The sequence below is a fragment of the Periplaneta americana genome, chromosome 16 (genome assembly GCF_040183065.1).
Source record: "Periplaneta americana isolate PAMFEO1 chromosome 16, P.americana_PAMFEO1_priV1, whole genome shotgun sequence".
Classification (NCBI taxonomy): Eukaryota; Metazoa; Arthropoda; class Insecta; order Blattodea; family Blattidae; genus Periplaneta; species Periplaneta americana.
The window spans coordinates 151629717-151650861 of NC_091132.1; the positions used below are offsets into that span (position 1 = coordinate 151629717).

At 36.4% G+C, this 21145-nt stretch overlaps 1 protein-coding gene across 8 annotated transcripts in view; it reads left to right on the forward strand.

Annotated features, from left to right (window-relative positions):
• LOC138691346 (zinc finger protein 665-like) overlaps positions 1 to 21145 on the forward strand; it is a 474208-nt gene that overhangs the window by 194271 nt on the left and 258792 nt on the right. For 7 of the 8 annotated variants that reach the window (XM_069813232.1, XM_069813231.1, XM_069813235.1 and 4 more), the window contains exon 2: positions 15433 to 15530. The exons of the other annotated variant lie outside the window; for it this stretch is intronic. In XM_069813232.1, coding sequence (XP_069669333.1) covers positions 15435 to 15530 — 96 coding nt within the window. In that variant the 5' untranslated portion in view covers positions 15433 to 15434. The remainder of the gene's footprint in view (positions 1 to 15432; positions 15531 to 21145) is intronic. 8 annotated transcript variants of the gene reach the window in all.

Genomic DNA, 21145 nt, shown 5'->3' on the forward strand with positions numbered 1-21145 from the left:
GACCGACTCTGCTCGACGGGGCGGATATATCGTTCCGACGTGTTACTGCTGAATTATGGATGTCGCAGTATAATCAGCCACAAGTCCCCTGAAGCTGGATAATTCTGGGATTGTCCAGCGTAGAGTGGGGAGCCACGGGCGGTTATTCCCGTGGTAGGGGCATAAAACTGCGACACGCCTCTGGTGTAAGACTTGCCATTAGGTGTGTAATGTCCAGTTTGAAGGGTAACTTGCGTGAGGTGGGTTGCTTGGAATCGGGCTGTGGGGAGGTTCTCATAGCCGGCACAGACCGTGAAGAATTTTTAGGTGTCTTTTCCGCCCCCCCCCCCTCCTGTGGCAGGCTGACGCCGACGGTTCCGTAGGGGAGCCAGTTTAAATGTCCTCGCTCTCTTCTCCCCCTCCCCCAGAACACAATAACAAAAAACAAAAGACAGGAATAGACAAGACTGGTGGTCATATGACGAAAATTGCAATGGAATTGGACCCTGAGAAAGTAACTTAAATTGCCGCCACCAAGGTTTATTAGTATCACTTTGGATTGAACAGAAAAGACAATGAAAAACATCAGTCCATTCTACGTGAGACGCGCACTCGACGGACTCGTTGGGCAGGTAAAAAATGCAACTCGACTACGCAACGGTAGTCTCCTCGTCGAGACTCTATCTCCAAAACAGAGTGAGACTCTGTTGAAAGCCAAGTTGCTAGGGTCTTAACCTATTAAAGTCGACCGACACTCCTCGCTGAACACCGCGCGGTGAGTAGTGCATACGGATTCTCTGAACGGTATGTCTGATGAAGAAATGCAACTAGAACTGACGGAGCAGTCTGTGTCCAAGACTTACCGTTTATTACGTAAGCGGGACGGACAGACTGTTCCCCTAAGATCTGTCTTTTTGACCTTCGAAAAACCTTCCCACCAGAAAAAATCCTTGTCGGCTACGAGCGTGTCTCAGTTCGCATGTGCCGAACCCAATGCGATGCTTTAGGTGCCAACGGTTCGGACATACGCAAAAACGTTGCACATACAACATCATATGTGCAAGTGCGGCGGTGCTGACCATGGTGATTCCCCATTTGCCGGCACCGAGCACTGTGTGAATTGTTCTGGGGATCATGCCTCCAATTCTAAAAATTGCTCGAAGTATCTGGTAATGAAGGATATCCAAGAACTGAGAGTTCGAGAAAATATTACTTTTTTTTCGAGGCGCGTAAGCGTATTTTAGATTAAAAAAAAAAGGCGACGGAAAAGTCCTATGCAGCAGTATTGTGAAAGGCAATTCAAGCAATAGATATATCCACGCAAACGTCACCTCTTGCTAGTATACCTCGGAACCGTATTGAAAGCACAATCCAGACATATGTGGACGTTGCCACTCAGACTGCTGAGTCAGACGACACGTGTGACCTTGATATCAGGCCTTACGTACCCAGAAAGATGGCTACCGTGGCGACAGACAAATATTGAAGGCCTGGTAGATCGCCGCGACATTGCACTCCTTGTTCGGGTGACGGGTCGAGATCATGCTCTCGGTCCCGTCCTCGATCAAGATCACTATCAGGTGTGCGACGATCTGCGGGTGAGTCAACACAGTCGAAGGCTAAGCAGTCGCAATCAAAGACACCAAATCATAGAAAGGATAAGAAGAGAAAATCCCCTGTGAAGCCACCAACATGATTTAGGTCCACATAATGACTGATATTGTGCAGTGGAATGTGAACGGTGTACGCAGCAGATACACAGGACTACAACAATTGCTCTATCAAGAGAACCCTGCTATTTTATGTCTCCAGGAGGCACACTGCCGGTCCGAAAATTTCCTGGGTATCTTGGGATACTACATTCACCGGTACGATTACCTCGCCGGTATTCGTGCCAACGGACGTTGTGCCCTCCTCCTCCGTCAAAGTATCTTTTCCTCTGTTATCAACATTAACAATCCACATCAGTGCATAGCCGCTACAGTAACTTTACCTGTCATGCATTATTCAATAATCTCTGTTTATATATATATATATTGCATTGGGGAAGTTAATTGAAGTGAATTTATTATGGCTGGCAGAGTATCTATCTCATGCCCCCATGTTTATATTGCTACCTATGCACTTCATTAGAATCAGGTACCCAGCTTCGAAGCCGTTAGCCCTGTGAACTTAGAGTATATTTGTTTTCCCCTATTATCATATTATAGGATTATCTAAGAAATTAGCAAGTTCTTTGTGATAGTAGAAGAGAAAGAGTGGGGGAAGGGAAGTGGTCCGTGGCCCATTTCCTTTAGGGCTCATCCCGACATTTGTCTTATTACTCGAGGGAAACCACGGAAAAACCTTGAGCAAGATGAGGTGGCGTTCTGACGACAAGCCAATTGGTTTCAGTGGGGTCTGTATATGTTCAGGTGGAAGTTTATCTTTTAATCATTATTTAAAATACAGATACATTAAGTAATATATAAAAATTATGTACAAGAAAACACAATGCATCTATGCGGCCAATAACGTGATGACCCCGTAACAGAGAAATAACATTATTAGTGCATTTGTAGACGTATGTCTGTCTGTCGAATCATGTGGTTGTTTAGTGTTGAAGTTGATTTTCGTCTTGTACGTTGTCGTTCCAAGCTAGAGGGTGGAGTACGCTCTTAGGTCTTTTATGTTTATCTGAAGCAGGGTTGTAGTTACCCAGGGAAGAAATTAGTGGGTTGTTGCTGCTGTACGACTTGGTGTCCGTGCAGAAGGCTTGATTTGAGATATATTCTTGAACTGTCCAAATTTGGAGTTTTTTATGAATCAATGTAACATGTTACTCTAGGAAGTTCTGTGAAGAATCTTAGAAATTTGTTTTGCAAAACCTGTAATTTTTTAAGAACTGTAATAGGTGCATGTCCCCAAGTAGGACAAGCATATACAGTAATATTACTAATAATAATACATAACTGCATACCGTGTACAGCTGTCAAAAGAAAAAGTGGCCGCTCTCCTGAAACAAAGTTCCCTTTGGGTATCTTCGCTACAATTCGGAGACAGGCGATGTTACATGTTGTTGGACCACGTTGCCTGATATCTACAGTTATAAATGAAGTATTCTGTGTGTTATCGATAGCATAATGGTAGCGTTCAGGCCTCTTATTCATAAGGTCCTGCGTTCGACTACAACCACGTGCTTTTTATGTTCTTTTTTGTTCTGTTTTTGAGAGAGACAAACTATACATAATGGCTCCTTTCTCTTTTACGATTATTTTAGTAATTAACATCAGGTTCATTAATTTATTATGCCATGACTTTATCATTATCATTATGATATTGTGGCTGCAAATGGAAAAAAAAAAGATTTTATTCTCAATAAAAATATCTGTCGTGGCATAAACAAAACAAATTTACTGGCGTCGGCCTTAAAACATTCAATATTTAGTCTATCTTCCTCTTATCTCGATCATCTAGCAGTCGATTGGGCATGGAATTGACTAGTATTTGCAAATAGCGATTGTTTTTAGACACGATATTCCAGGCATTCTGAACATACATACATAAGTGTTCTGTCCATGGGCAGATCTTTCATTGCAAACCCAGCAATCTCCAATCTTTCCTATTTTCTGCCTTCCTCTTAGTCTCCGCATATGATCCACGTATCCTAATGTCGTCTATTATTCTTTTCAACCAGAGACCCAACCAATTCCTTTTTCTCTTTCTAATCAGTTTCAGCATCATTCTTTCTTCACTCACTTTTTCAAACACAATTTTATTTCTTATTCTATCTGTCCACTTCACACGCACCGTTCTTCTCCACATCCACATTTCAAATGCTTCAATTTGTTTCTCTTCATTTCGTCGTAATGTCCATGTTCCTTCCCCATACAATGCCACACTCCACACAAAGCACTTCACTAGTCTCTTCCTTAGTTCTTTTTCCAGAGGTCCGCAGAAGATCCTTCTTCTTCTATTAAAAGCTTCCTTTGGTCATGTTTGCATTTTTTTTCTTGGGAAGGATAGGCCTAAATGCGGTAACATCCCGTTGCTTTCCGCACATCACTATCTCTTTCGCATCTTATTAAATTCCAGGGGGCCCAAGCGTGGAGATGAGGAGAGTGGATTTGACTAATTGGGCCTTCCGGACTTCACCGAAAGTCACGGCAAGGGTTAAGGGTTAAGGATTAATTCTATCAGGATGTTTGACCCTATCATAAATCTGGAAATCTCAATTAGCCTTTGCCCCCGCATCCTGGACTAGCTTCTACGAATCATCAGAAAATCTTAGAGTGTGATTGGGCCAATTTTTCCGAAAATGTTTCCACACTTTTGCCCTCGTAGCTCAGCGACGAACGTAGGAATTTAGATGTCAACGTCTCAGGTTCAATTCCTCGTTACTCCTTTTCATTTTATTGTGGTTCAAGATAGTATATGTAATAATACAAAAAGAAAAACTAGTAGCAGTATTATGCAACTGGATTTTTCCAAACCTAATATTAAATTTATGTTATTTATATCGCTAAAGAACGATTACAATATAAATAACTTGAATATTATTTATACAGTATCACTAAAGAACGATAACACAATATAAATGATAAATATCGGTTTGTTTAATTAATATAAGATATTATATAATACGCATTTAATTATCTAAATAAAATAACCTATTTTACAAAGAAAGGTGTTTATTTGTGTTATAATAATTACTTACATAAAATACAGATTATTTATATTGCGAAAGAACAATAACAATATAAATAACTTGAATATTATTTTATAATGCTAATGAAAGAAAACAATATAAATGATAACTTGAATATTATTTATATCGCTAAAGAACGATAACAATATAAAGAACGTGAATATTATTCATATCGGAATTTCACAGATTTATTACAGATGTATTTAAGAAATTGTAGAAGAATAGTAATTAGTAACAGTGTCCTATTTATTCTTCTTGGAGCCAAATTTGTAACTTTTAAAAGTGTGGTTACTATGTTGAAGTGTATGTGTTGCAACGGATGCTTGATTTGTTATGTATGTGAGTCAGTTATGGGATGCTTGATGTCGTCGCAATGTCGTAATTATAGTTTGATTGTGTCTGTGTGACTATTGTGTATTAATTTATGATGTATGGTACGGAAAGCTGCATATTTGTGTTATAGAAGTGTTACGTATGTGTGTTGTTAATGTTGTATGTTTCAAATTGATAACTGATATTTGTTTTGCAATCGCAATGCCTAATTTACGGATTGTTTATGTTTTGTTTACATCGCGTAAGCTAATTTAATTTTATTTTCCATTTCTCTTTATGCTCATCTTTTTTGTGTATAAAACTATAGCCCTAACATACATATGTAAAATAGGGCTAACCCCCATTGGATATACAATAATTATTATTATTCATATCGTTATAATACGGTAATAAAATACAAATGATGACTTGAATTTTATTCATATCTCTAAAGAACGATAACAAATTATAAATAACGTGATATCCATCAAGAACGATAACTGGATATAAATGATAATTTGAATATCATTTACATAGCTAAAGAACGATTAAAAAATAAAATGAAAACTTGAAGAAGACCCGAACCCAGAACCTTTATCATTAAACAAACACTCTACCGCTGGTCTGCGAGGAGCAGATATGGAACACTTTCATAGTACCGGAACTGCTTGTACAAGCACATGCATCGTGTAACATCGCCGCGACCCGAAGTGGTCTTTGAAAATATTCGCTGTTCACGAGTGCGGCCACTTTTTTTTTGACAGCTGTACATGTAAATTTATTTTTATTTCGAAGAATTGTCTTTATAACATGTGGTCCACGATCGATAATCCTTGTAGAGTTACTGGCCTTACAAATAAAGTTTGGGTGCCCCACATTGTGGAATAATATATACTATACAATGTCATTTTATCGTCATAGTTCAAATTTATATGCTAATAAGTTTTGTCGTTTTGGCTGTCTTACAGTCAAGGAAAAACTGTAAAATAATATACAGGCACATATACTACAGTATGTAGGCATAATAATTATAAACATAAAGCTTCCTTCCAATGCTGATCGCTTAACTCAACCATAGACTATTTAATGTTAACATCAAATTAAATTATAGAAATTATAGCATATTGTGGTGTAGCCTATAAAATAGTAATAATGGATATACCGGTAAGAGGGAAGGGATATTTTTTGGTAATGGATTAGTATATTTTATAATATTATTAACTATATATTTTTAAAGTACCTAGTAATTACCGTAATATCTATATTATATAATACTGTAAACGAGACAATATCACAGGCTGCAAACTAGGTCATTCTTGTTTTTGTATAATTATATGAATATGTAAGTATGAAATAAACAAGACTACCATTGCTTGGGTTAGGATAGTATTACTTATATATTGTAATCAGGCTATATGCACAAATTTACCAATATACTACGATCATAACTAAATAGGTAATGTTAACATTACTTTTCATACGTTTTTGTGGGGCAAGTATAACAAAACTCCGACAACATATTATAATAATTATGAATGTCAAATTCTCTTTTTATTTTATTTATTTTTCAGTGTTTAGTCCCTTATTTCCCATTGTTCTTTAGATGTATCATCGGTAAAATATCAATTAACGGATAAATTATGTTACACACTCAGTTGATAAAATAAATAATGTTCACGACAGATATATAAAAACAGAAGAAATAACGAATGACAATATTCCCGACCGATACCAGTGTGACAGCAGGGTCTACGTATTCTAGTTACATTGGCTTAGTCAGTGGCCGAAACTGAATTATATTCAATAGAAAGGCGTAGTTTATCTTATCTCTTCGCTTCGCCCACGTGACAACTATTTATTAGCTGCCTCGTTCCGAACTTGTCAAGGTCATATAGGCCAATAATATATTTATCCATGGTCATCAGTAGGCGACAGTACATAGAAACGAAATAATCGATATAGACCGACCAGACCGGTTCAGAGTTCGTGTATTTCTAGAGCCATCTTCAATTACAAGCCGGAGCATGGGTAGGTTTGGCAACGCTGAGTAGAGGCGGGCGGAGACGAAATAAAGGCATGACGTTTTACGTTTTAGTACTTTGATTTCGTTGTCACGTGTACATTTTCGACATTAATTGCTACGAAACTAAGTGCATATGATCAAGATTCACTGTATTGATGAATGTAATTCATTACGGAATCCGAAATGGTATTTTATTTGAGTTTCAGAATACTGCGTAAGCACTTGCGTACAAACCACTTATAACTTTAAAAAAATTAAAAGCATACGTGTTTTTTTATTGTTGGTACAAGGCAAAATAAATAAATACTTAAATAAATGTTACTTGTACCAAAAATAAATAAAATGACGTACTTTCGCAACACCTTATTCAAATCAATTAACCATTATGTGGCTAGTAAATTGACAACGTTTTGCCGCTTTATATTGTTTCACCTCTGACGTGAAAGGTCTAGGATATCGTATACATTTTAATTTCATGTGATTATCTGTCGTGCTTTTCTACAAATATGTCAGATGCCCAGGAAGCCAGTTTTAGCTTGAACTTGACCAGTCACCGTAACAATACTGTTATCCTAAATTATTTCTTATAAACTTTTTAAAATACGGAATAATTTTAAATAAATATAACTACAGAAAACAAGCTAAGAATGTAAATTATGCAAATAAAATAAAAATGTAAACAGAGAAAACTATTGACACATTTTAATAAAGTATGAGGATGTAAATACAGTTAGGCCAGTATAAAGATCTATGAAAAAGTGAAGAAACATACCTTCAACATAATACGTAACAAAACACATCATTATCTATTACGTATATGCCAATTAGCATAAACTCAGTGAACTTTAAATCCTGTAAATACGAAGTGAAAAAAAAACATGTTTATAATTAATTTATTGCGAAAGAAATAATATTAATAAAGAAACCTTGAAAACCAAAAAAATTGAGTGTATGCACCTACAAATTATAAGTAGTTCTGACGTATTCCGAATCTTCAACAAAACTGTAACATTTATGGGATCACAAAACAGCTGTTTACAATTAACTTGAAAATCTGCGGCGTAACTTTATTGATATAACAGGCGAGACCCAACAATTTGGCTAGAATTCTGATACACCACAAACCACAACCACTATAAAAATGTAATTTATACAATATATAATATTTAGAAGAATTGTCAATCACTTTGTCATTAATAATAACCGTAAAAATTGCTAACGACTGCAGCCATATTTTCATTTATTGTCTTGTTTTTATTGCCAACACGCACTTAGTTTATAATACATCAACAATTAACGTTTGGTACGAACGCGAACATAATTCCCTCGACACACACTTATATTGTAACATTAATTTACATTGAAAATCGGCATTAGCACAAACACGTGTTATGGGAAGTAGGCCTCCGGTTGACAGTTAATTACAGTGTTGCCGACGTTTTGCTCCGGCTTGTAACTGAAGAAGGCTCTGGTATTTCGTGATGGTGTTGGGCATTGTGCCATCTGTTAACGATTATTGAACTACATCAAGTCGGACGTGAATTGCTAACCGTGAAACGACCTATATATATATATATATATATATATATATATATATATATATATATATATATATTGCATTGGGGAAGTTAATTGAAGTGAATTTATTATGGCTGGCAGAGTATCTATCTCATGCCCCCATGTTTATATTGCTACCTATGCACTTCATTAGAATCAGGTACCCAGCTTCGAAGCCGTTAGCCCTGTGAACTTAGAGTATATTTATTTTCCCCTATTATCATATTATAGGATTATCTAAGAAATTAGCAAGTTCTTTGTGATAGTAGAAGAGAAAGAGTGGGGGAAGGGAAGTGGTCCATGGCCCATTTCCTTTAGGGCTCATCCCGACATTTGTCTTATTACTCGAGGGAAACCACGGAAAAACCTTGAGCAAGATGAGGTGGCGTGCTGACGACAAGCCAATTGGTTTCAGTGGGGTCTGTATATGTTCAGGTGGAAGTTTATCTTTTAATCATTATTTAAAATACAGATACATTAAGTAATATATAAAAATGATGTACAAGAAAACACAATGCATCTATGCGGCCAATAACGTGATGACCCCGTAACAGAGAAATAACATTATTAGTGCATTTGTAGACGTATGTCTGTCGAATCATGTGGTTGTTTAGTGTTGAAGTTGATTTTCGTCTTGTACGTTGTCGTTCCAAGCTAGAGGGTGGAGTACGCTCTTAGGTCTTTTATGTTTATCTGAAGCAGGGTTGTAGTTACCCAGGGAAGAAATTAGTGGGTTGTTACTGCTGTACGACTTGGTGTCCGTGCAGAAGGCTTGATTTGAGATATATTCTTGAACTGTCCAAATTTGGAGTTTTTTATGAATCAATGTAACATGTTACTCTAGGAAGTTCTGTGAAGAATCTTAGAAATTTGTTTTGCAAAACCTGTAATTTTTTAAGAACTGTAATAGGTGCATGTCCCCAAGTAGGACAAGCATATACAGTAATATTACTGTTCTGATTAATGTTTTATACAAAATCAAGGCTGTATGTGTGTTTAAGGGCCGTATTCATAGACATTTTTAGCGCGGGCTTCCGGTGGATGATCAACGTTTTTTGTATTCATGAACCATTGTTAGCGATAGGATATGATTTGAATTCTGTACTAGTAACCAGTGGATAGCCGGGGCTAGCTTAGTACGCTCGTAGCGCGTGCTGCGAAATGTCTGCTAGTGAGCCGTCTGTCTAGTGTTACTCCGAGATACTTAACTGAAGTTTTCCACTCGATTTGTGATCCATTTATGGCTAATTTTGTGTGATTTATTCCCGGTCTATTGAATTTATTTCCTCTGCTAAATAAGATTGCTAGTGTTTTGGATATATTTAATTTAATTCTCCATCTGAGGAGCCATGGTTCAATGGCACGTAGGTGACCTTGTAGTCTGTTGATGGCAACAGTTGGCTTCCACGATGCCGTGAGATATGCCGAATCGTCAGCGTATAGAGCTAAAATACTATTATTGAAATTTGGATTAAAGAGTAGGTCATTAATATAGATTTGAAATAGTATCGGTCCCAGAATGCTGCCCTGAGGCACTCCAGCGTTGATACCTCGCGACGTGGAGTGCACGTCGTTCAGTTTAACCTGGAACGTTCTGTCCCGAATATAATTATCCAACAATTTTACTAGGCGGTCATTTAAATTATTGTTAATTTGTATATCAAGCCCTTATGCCAAACTCTGTCATTGGCTTGTGTATAGTCTAGGAATATAGCCGATGTACTGTTCGGTTTATATTAAAGGCAGTAGTAGTGAATTCCGTCGTGCGAAGCAATTGCTGTGTGCACGAATGACCTGTGCGGAATCCAAACTGTTCGTTTCGGATTAGACCATTTTATCCGAGTTCGGATTTCAATCTTTTTTGTATGATCTTTTCCGCAACTTTACCTAAAACGTTTAGTAAGCTGATAGGGCGATAATTGCGTGATCAGATTTATTCTTTCCTGGCTTAGGAATTTGAATAATGTGCGAGTGTTTCTAGATGTTAGGAAAATAGCCTATCCGAAAGATAGAGTTTATGATATTAGTAAGTAATTTCAACGCTTTCGATGATAGTTCTTTCAGTACTTCAGCTTGTATACCATCGGGGCCAGGAGCTTTTTTATTTGGCAGTTGTCTAACGTGCCATTTTATCTTGTGAACACTAGCAGGACGGACTCGTGGTGCGTCGTTGTTCTTGAGGTCCACGTTAAGTAAGTACGTAGTTGTGTCTTGTAGTATTTTGTCATGTATATGTCTGTCATACAAGTCACCATGTGGAAGGAAGGAGTTCTCGAGGACTTCCGCGAAAATAGTTGCTTTCTCCTCTGGACTATTATACGTTGTCCCATTGTGCTGGATGGAAGGAATGTCACTATATGGCTTAGTGAAGAACTTTGTAATTTTCCACACTTCGCTCATATTGTCGGTATCTAAATTACTAACTTTTTGAGTCCAGGCTTGGATGATCTGATCGTTTATTTTCTGAGAAAATTCCCTTTTTAAACGATTCATCCCTGGTCTTAGGCGTGGGTCCCGCGTTCTTTGCCAGGCGCGTCGACAGTAGTTTCTTTCCCTGATTAACTTTAAGGTCTCATGTGAAAGCTCTAATTTCTCCGGAATAATAGTTTTCGTTGGAATTACTGACATAGATTCCTGTATAGCATTCGTTAACATTTTAGCAGCATCTTCGATCTCAACAGATGACATAGGAACCAAGTCATCTGTGAGAGCGTCCAACTTATCTCTAAAGAGTTCCCAGTCGGCTGCTTTGTTTAGTAGCACAGTTTTTGGAGGGGATAATTGTAGTTGCGCTCGAAACGTAATGATAACAGGTTTATGATCTGAATTTGCTAACGAATCATGTACCGAAATTTTGGTATGGAAATTTATATTTTTGAGTAATGCAATATCGAAAGTGTCTGGTTGATGGTTAGCATTGTCTGGGATATGCGTGGGTGTTCTCGGGGCAGAAACAACATAGTCACTCCTAAGGGAGTGGCGATAAAGCTTATTGCCACCCGAGTTGCCCACACGACAGTGTGTTTTGAATTTAGGTCTCCCCCGCCTACCATCTTTCGACCAGTATCCATGAGGAAGTCTAGATCCCTAACCTTAAATGATTGGGGTGGACTGCAATAAACGTTACAGGTGTGATGATGGGTCCTTCAACAAATTCCAAATTTTCTTCCTCTCGATGGATAAAATTGCTAGATTACAAAGCCTTGTGCTTGACGTGGTTGTCCTGGTGTAAGTTTTTATTCGTCGTGATGCAGAAAAAGTCCCTTTTGCGAATGCAATCGTGATGGGACAGATCAGTAGGCCTGTAATTTGTAAAACTTGGAGTAGTTCCTGGAATGCCAAACTCATGCTTATGATCTGTAGTTTAGAATATAGGTCAAACACATGTTTTGATTTAATATTCACTAGGGAACACTGTTTCTCTCGAAGTTCTTTGTTTATGTTTAACACAAAATTTGAAGATCCATACAAGTCAGCCAGTTTTCGCAGCGTCTTGAAATTCACGAAATCAGAAGACTTTGGATCACAAACTGATACCGCTTCGCAGAAAACAGAATTTTCTGTAAATCGCCTTTTCATTTCTGATAGGACATTATCAAGTACTGTATATTATGTAAACTTGCTCTCAGCAAAATCTTATCTTTTTCTGAATCGGAACTCTTCAGCATAGCGACGTCATCATCAGTAACGAAATAGTCTGTTACCAGAGATTGAGGTGGTCGATTTAATTTAATTATGATTTATTTAACAGTGCTCGCAACTGCAGAGGTTATATCAGCCTCGCCGGTGTGCCGGAATTTTGTCCTGCAGGAGTTCTTTTACATACCAGTAAATCTACTGACATGAGCCTGTCGCATTTGAGGTGATCAATGATTTCTTTTTTCTTGCACAGAGACACTGATTCCGAAAACTTCAGTCATACAAACAGCACTGGAATAAAATTCTTCGAAATTTTCTTCATTTCGAAGCTTTGAAAAGTTTTCTATCATTGCCTTAATGAGGGACGAACATTTACTAATATCCATTTTTGAAGACTGAGGTGCTTCCGATATTGAATTTGCAAGAGCAAGAATATGGTCTAAATAAACCAAATAAAATAAGGTGTCAAATTTTTCTAGCTGGTGTAACAATCCAGTAGCCTCCACAGCTACTTTCTTTTTATCCTTGCCGGACAGTTCTTTAGGCCCAACCTGACATAGTTAAATTGACTCTTGAAAAAATGAACGCATTTTTGCCTACTTATGTTAATTCTATCGTTTGTAATTATTGTTCCGGATCCATGGTTTATTTTTAATGTTGAGTGTTTTCCTTAAAAAACTAAAAAATTCGTCCACCCGTTGGCTACGCCACTGAGGCCGTCCTTTAGGAGGTGATATTGGATATGATTTGCTGTAAAAAATGTTAATAAGTTAATATGTTAATTTTTCCGAATTCTTCCCCGTTTATTTTTTTGAGTGACAAGAAGATAAGCTTTCTCATGAATGTCACACTCTGTGGACCCATTTAGTATTTTATTTCCGTAATTAATCATGGTAAGTACATGGATAAGCAGAACGTATTCTGGTATTTCATTAATGTCCGTCAGAACAAAATAACTCTTACTCTCACATACACAACAATTCAGCGTGCAGTCCAATCTTGCATTGCAAGTTCCATACTGCTTGTTGTCGTATCTCCGCTGTAATTGTATGAATCTTTGCGAATAGATCCTATTTTATTTGCTGTCTCAGAACTGTAGACATGTTCTTTCTGTGATATTAAGTCTGGCGACTGCGCTGGCCAAGAAACTAGACCATTCCTAATCACTACCAGTTGAAGAAACCGGACGTATGCTATAAAAATACAGTACACTCATCACAGCTGTGCATACTCAGCAAAATAAAACGACAAATGAGTCTATAGAGTATAACAGTCAAAGGTATATTAATCATCGTACAACTCGAAAACTGATATGAATTCGGTAAAATGGTATTACCATATTTTGCAGCAAATCAGGTTCTCTATTAACTCCTTAACGATTGACCTAACCTTTTGATACACTCTGTATAATACGGGTGGATTCTAATGATGTAACTCGTTTCAACAATCGTAAAGTAAAACATATTTCTGACAACTCCTGTCTTCAATCTTGATTTGTTTATAAGGTAAATACTGTAACAACCCTAGAATCAACATGATCATCTGTGCTCATTTGTGTGTGTGTGTGTGTGTGTCTGCGTGCGTGTGCTACGGAGATATGGAATATTTATTACACATGCTAGTAAGTATATCCAATTAGCTGACAAATTGCATGTCAATTTCCGTTTCCGCTAAACTGGAGAATTAGCTACGCTAACTTTCAGTTTGGACTCTCACTTTGAGAGAGGAACAGAGATTAAGTGTGTTTGAGGATAAAGTTCTTAGGAAAATATTTAGGGCTAAGAGGGATGAAGTTACAGGAGAATGGAGAAAGTTACACAACGCAGAACTGCACGCATTGTATTCTTCACCTGACATAATTAGCAACATTAAATTCAGACGTTTGAGATGGGCAGGACATGTAGCACGTATGTAGAAATGCATATAGAGTGTTAGTTGGGAGGCCAGAGGGAATAAGATCTTTGGCAAGACCAAGACGTAGATCGGAAGATAATATAAAAGTGGATTTGAGGGAGGTGGGATATGATGGTAGGGACTGGATTAATCTTGGTCAGGATAGGGACCAATGGCCAGCTTATGTGAGGGCAGCAATGAATCTCCGGGTTCCTTAAAAGCCGTAAGTAAATAGGGTTTCAACTGTTCTGTTACGGTTACGACCAAATAGAACTAAATACAGAATGTCGCCAACATAAGGGCATGACGTTAGCCTATGACGTCGTTAAAAGGAGAAATTTGTTTTGATTTTCTCTCTCTCTCTCTACCTTCTTCATTCTGAACATTACTGAGGGATTGCACCACTGCTAGCAACAAGGTTAGGTAGGATTTGTTGAGCCGATATCAATGAGTTAACTCTTCTAACTCATTGGCAGATACATATATTAGTCTATATTAGACACACGGACAGTGATAAGGCTTATTAATATTTTGCAATATACTGTGGTTAGGATTATGTTGTTCTTGAAAAGTATTTTCAAATATATTCTCATTAGAATTATGTTGTTCCTTATCAATATTTTCAAATAAATTGACGTTAGCATTAGATACTATTATTTTTCTTATTAACAAAAAGTCTTAGGAGGGTTTCGCGACAGGAACAGTTTGTTTGTGGCGCATGCGCGAACCTCATGCAGTGACAGCGTAATCCTCACCTGGATTTATTTTCGCATGCATATTCCAGATCAAATCAATAAGTTTCCTTTCTTCCTCCGGTTAGACATCTTTCATACACGAAGGTTGGTTTAGGTTTTTATTAACCAAGTCCGCGCATGCGCAATTATCATCTCGGAGCGAAGTTGTTCGTGTCGCAAGCCGCACGTAAAATCTGGTGTTCGATTATGTTTTACTCTCTCCTGGCGTGTATTTGCGTAAATATTGCGAGTAGGTTACGTGGCAAACATTAACCGAAAATTTGCTTTCGTTCATTTCAATGATATTCCGTGAACCAAACTTTTTTTTCCCCTTTATTTCGTTGTGATAACATACTGTAAAATCTTACTACATTTGGATTTTCTTTCAGTGTATTCAAAACACCGCCGTTATACTCCATAAACCTCCGACTTGACTAGAGGAGTCAAATATTGAAGAATATAGTCGCAAATTTTACTACAACTATTTTGATTGTCTTTTGTTCCATACTGCTTGCTACGGGCCAGTGAATAATGGCCAGCGTAATCGGTGTTGCTCCACCATGCATATTATCCAGTTGTTCCAATGTTCCTATTATTTTCTTTTTCAGTCATGATGGACGTGACCGAGATGGAATGTGAGATCGATCCTGTGGCAATAGGAAGAAGTAGTGAAACTGATACAGTAGAGGAGAATCCTTTGTTTCAGGTAGTCTATATTGATGGTAATTAGTGATTATAATATTTATTGGTAAATATCAAGAACAACTGCTTCTGTCCTTCCGACAAAAATACATTCCAAAAACTGCCGATTTTTGCCCCAAAAATGAAAACGCTATAAAAATGTGCGGAAAACGTTAAAATTTGGAATAAGTTAAATCAATCTAAAACTCCTAACTTTCACAAGTAAATTCAAAACACAAAAATTCCCAAAAACAAAACGGATAAAACTTTAAATATAGACAACAACAAAGTTACATTTCGAGGTGGCACGTGTTGAGATAGTTCCGGTGATTTTTGAAGTGAAAATCATTGATTTTTTTGTGGAGATGCAGTTGATTTTTATTTTATTTGGTTATTTAACGACGCTGTATCAACTACTAGGTTATTTAGCGTCGATGAGATTGGTGATAGTGAGATGATATTTGGCGAGATGAGACCGAGGATTCGCTATAGATTACCTTGCATTCACATTACGGTTGGGGAAAACCTCGGAAAAAACCCAACCAGGTAATCAGCCCAAGCGGGGATCGAACCCGCGCCCGAACGCAACTTCTGACTGGCAGGCAAGCACCTTAACCGAATGAGTCACGCCGGTGGCTCAGATGCAGTTGATCATTTATACAAGGCATAATAAAAGCCTAAACTAGTCACACCTAACCTGTCACAGATTCGTATATGCAAGGTGTATAAGCAGAGTATGAACATAAGTACCTCAGTGCTAGTTTAGCCCATTTCAAGTTATAATAACGATCAACACACCTAAGCTAAATAATCTAACCTAACCTATGTCAACGACGAAACAGCTCAGTAAACTACGATCACTTACCTCACATTAATAAGGACGTGGATAAATTTCTCCCACTTTGATGGAAAAAAAAAAATACATGCGTTGACGATGTTCTGGATATGCCCTGTTGAACATGAACTCTGCTAAATATCCGGTATCCCTAAATAAAACCTCCACACAAATCATCATCTCAAGATGAACTACACACTCTTCTTCTTCTTTATTCTCTTTTTGTCCTCGGATTCAATTTAAGGGCGGACTGAACTGAAAAATAGTATATTATGGCCTAAAAATCCAATAGTTCCAATTTTTGGATTTTTACATTAAGAAATTCTCAATATTGTTGCCAATCATTTCACCAAGTTTCATTTGCATATTCCGTGTCTACCGCCATTTTTAAAGTTGTGCGATATCTATTCTACTCCCTCTATTTCAAAATTATTGTGGTTTTCTTCAATTTTCCAACTGCTCATATGCACATTGAGACAGAGTCCGTTTGATATACTACACATATTATATGTCCAACTGATAGAGTTTCAGGATGTATGTAGAATGCATTTAAACTTTGATGTCTTTTTTCTCGGTATAAAGTTTTTCTACATATTCATTTCTTCATTGACATATTGTTCTGAAATTTTTTCTGCTTTTTTAATATATTTGAATATTTGAAAATTGGCATTCAATTTTGTGTAGTGTAAAGTAAGATTGGATCTAAAATTTTTTAATTCCCTAATATGCATTACACACACACACACACAGATATATATATATATATATATATATATATATATATATATATATATATATATATATATATTGAATTGATTAAATTTCACAATTTTTATAAATAGAACTTGAGCAAACTAAATTCCAGTTATGTTTTACCTGCATTAATCTACGTTGAGAAAGGAGAATATTAAAAAATTTGTGAAATTGTAGCACAAGATAGAAAATACGTATATAGATATCAAAATATTAACATAAAATTAATATGAATAATTAATAATGCTGATATTACTAACATTACGTCTTTGCATGCTTGTACCAAGTAATGCCCAGAACTAGTATGCAAAAAATAATTTATATATCTTTTACAGTTTAAAAATTACCAACAATTCAGTTCAGCCCTCCCTGAATGGTCCCATGTAGCCAGCTAGATTCTCTCATATAAAACTATATTCTGTAGTGTACTGAATAAAGTAATACCGAAGTACTGCACACACAGGTGACTAACTAGTTAAAAAAACGTAAATGAATAATGGATGATAAAAGGTGACAGTGACCACGCCTGCACATAACAGAGACTGATTCAAAACTACACAATCCTTCTATCATCAGAACTAATATCAAAATGACAGAGACAAAAGGTTTGATCTAGCAAGCAATTCAAAACATGTTCCGAACTAATACCCAACTTCTTTCAACGCATGCGCCATTTGTGGACTGTCTCAGAACTAGTTAGGGATTTTATATTGTTGTAACATTTCTTGAATGTTCTTTCACGATCTTCGGAGTTTCTTGTCATATTAAAATTATATTCATCTTCCGAACTAATTCTTCGTAAAATACATCGCCATCACCTTCCAAATCACTCACCATGGACATTTTTATTTTAACTTGCCTATTCTGGAAGCATTTGAACCATAACTTCAGATTAAATCATCTGGGCGTGCGTCGACAGTTCAGAATTTCCATTTCCTCCTCTTAATCGAGAAGCAATTTCACTCGTTCTGAACGAGTTCTAAAGCACATTGGAACTGGGAAGTGGGAGTTCATTATCCGTTCGGAATCAGTTCTAGTCTTGTTGGAACTACTGCGCATGAGCAGGCAGTTCAGAATCGATTCTGAACCATGCTGGAACAAACCTAAAACACAGTTTAATACATACAGTCGCGCAACTCCAACACTTTTTTGTCACCACTCCATAGCTGATGCGATAGTAGTGCCCAAGCGGATGGCAAGGTGAAGCAATAGGTCACTACCATATACAAATATTGCTACAGCCAGCACATTCTTATGAAAAGGGCGTGGGTTGTTAATAATTTTTTTATAATGTCTCTGAATAAAGGAAATGTGTATTGTGCTGTAAACTGCAGTAACTACAAACTTAAATCTGTCCGAGTCTGTAGTTATTCAGATTCCCTACAGATCAAAAGAATTAGTTACCAACTTATCAGTTACCTATTCATATGTCAGAAAGAATAGTTTAAATACATGTGGAAAAAGACGTACAATCAGTGTAATATTATTTTTAAAGTAATACAGGTTATTTGCCTTTAGGTCTACTTGTCCACCTTACGTCTTGTGTTTATTTTTTCCAGAAGTAGAAAATACTGATAAGTTTTAGAAGATTAGATTTAATGAACAAAAGATTCAATTATTTTTATTTGTAAGCCTAAATAATATCTAACTGTGTTCACTTCATTTTGAAGAGTGTAGGCCTATGTTAATGGATGCTGAAAGCAAGAAACTTCTGTGTAATGTTACATCTACGTTATTTGACATCTCCCATGTACCAACACTAGAATTAAAAGAATGCTCACAAATTGAGCATAAGGGCAATGAAAATGTTTAGAAAATATTCATTGAACTGATTTGCTACTTTGGTGGACTTTGTAAAAGTAGTGCCATCAATTTCAATAGCAATGTTTAGATGGTGTTTTCATATGTTTATTATTATTATTATTATTATTATTATTATTATTATTATTATTATTATTATTTGCCATGTTGCTCTGATTTTGTTATCTGAAAACATAATGAGAGATTCGATGTCAGATTGGTGTTGATTTTACAACTCCAATAAAAGTACAATTTATTTGTAAATTAAGATTAAAATTTTATCAAACCTGTGTATTCATTTGTTCGCATGTACGTCATATTAGGAGTAAGTGCATGTAAATGTATCGTATAAATAGGATAAGTTAAAAGTAGGCCTACGTGTGGAAATGACATGTATTGCAAATTGCGGTAAACTTACCGTAAAAAACCGTAACACCTCCATTGTGGCTTAAAATAATAAAAGTGCCAGTACTTAAGGTAAGGAAAAGTGAACTTCAAAATATAATCAGTGCATCTCGTATGAGTTAAATCTCCTGTTTTATTATCAAGTTTATGTCAGTGGTCGAGTTTACCCCAATTTACAGTATGGAAAATAGTTAATTTTTGAGGAAAGAGTGTGGAATACGCCACTCGATAAGATCTGCCCTAAAAATATTGTTCCCTCCCTATGGTTTTTTTAAATTTTATTTGGTTATTTTACGACGCTGTATCAACATCTAGGTTATTTAGCGTCTGAATGATATGAAGGTGATAATGCCGGTGAAATGAGTCCGGGGTCCAGCACCGAAAGTTACTCAGCATTTGCTCGTATTGGGTTGAGGGAAAACCCCAGAAAAGACCTCAACCAGTTAACTTGCCCCGACCGGGATTCGGGCCCACCTGGTTTTGCAGCCAGACGTGCTGACCGTTACTCCACAGGTGTCCAGTCCCTATGCTAAGACTAAAATGGCATCCTTGTTTTTGAGGCTACTAATATTGATTTTTCTCACAGGAAATATGTACAGAATTCAAATGATGCATAAATATATTTAGAAATAAATTGAATTTGCTATCCATGTTCGAAAAATTATATGTCTCAAACTATGATTCACTTGAAAGTAAGAAGCAGAAGGATTTAAGTTTATTCCTAATTTCTCGAGCTTTTAACTTTTTTTGAGATTAATTGGGTGTAATAGTCTTGCAGGTTTCTAAAATAAATTTATTGAAAGCCATACGCAATTACTTTATGACATAAAAATATCAAATAAACTATACACTATCATTTCTCTGCTGTCTTATCGTATGTACTCTACAGAGCCATATATACAAAGCCAGAGCATTAGGTCGGCAACACTATAGTTAACTATCAAGCAGAGACCTACGATACAGAAGCATGTGTTTGTGTTAATGTCGATTTTCAATGTAAATTAATGTTATAACAAATGGGTGTCGATGAAATTATGTTCGTGGTCGTACCAAACATTCATTGTATGTAGGCTGTTATAAACTGAATGTGTATTGGTGATAAAAGCAAGACAATAAAGGAAAATAAAATGGTTGCAGTCTTTGGAAATTTTTAGGTTAATGATGACAAAATCATTGACAATTCTTCTAGATATTAAATATTTTATAAACTACATTTTCATAGCCTTACTTGTGGTTTGTGAAGAATTCAAGAATTGTTGTTCTAGCCAAATTGTGGGGTCTGAATAAAATTACGCCGTTGATTTTCAAGTTCATTGTAAACAGCTATTTTGTAATCCCATAAATTTTGCAGTTATGTTGAAGATTCGAAGTGAAAACTACCTATAAATCGTAGACGCACACACTCGTTTTGTTGGTTTTCGAGTTTTTTTATTAATATTTTTTGTAGTAAATTAATTATAAACATGTTTCTTTTCACTTTGTATTTGCAGGATTTAAAGTTCAATGGGTTTACGCCAATTGGCACATACTTAATACATACCGTAATAAAAATGATGTGTTTTGTGATGTATTGTGTTAAAGGTATGTTTCTGCATTTTTTTCAAGCAGTGTCCTGGTAATTTTTTGTTAGTAACGTGAATATTGGTGACTGAGATGTTACTGTAATGGAGAAAGTATAAACGAAGTTACATTGCGAAATATGTGCATTTTTATGATTTGTTCTTTTTACTGTTTTTGAGTTCATATTGCATTAACACAAGTTAAGCGTTCTTCACATTACGGTGCATGGTGTCTTTCATATCCCTATGGTTTCTCTTCTGACTAGAAACCGCAACATATTCACCTCC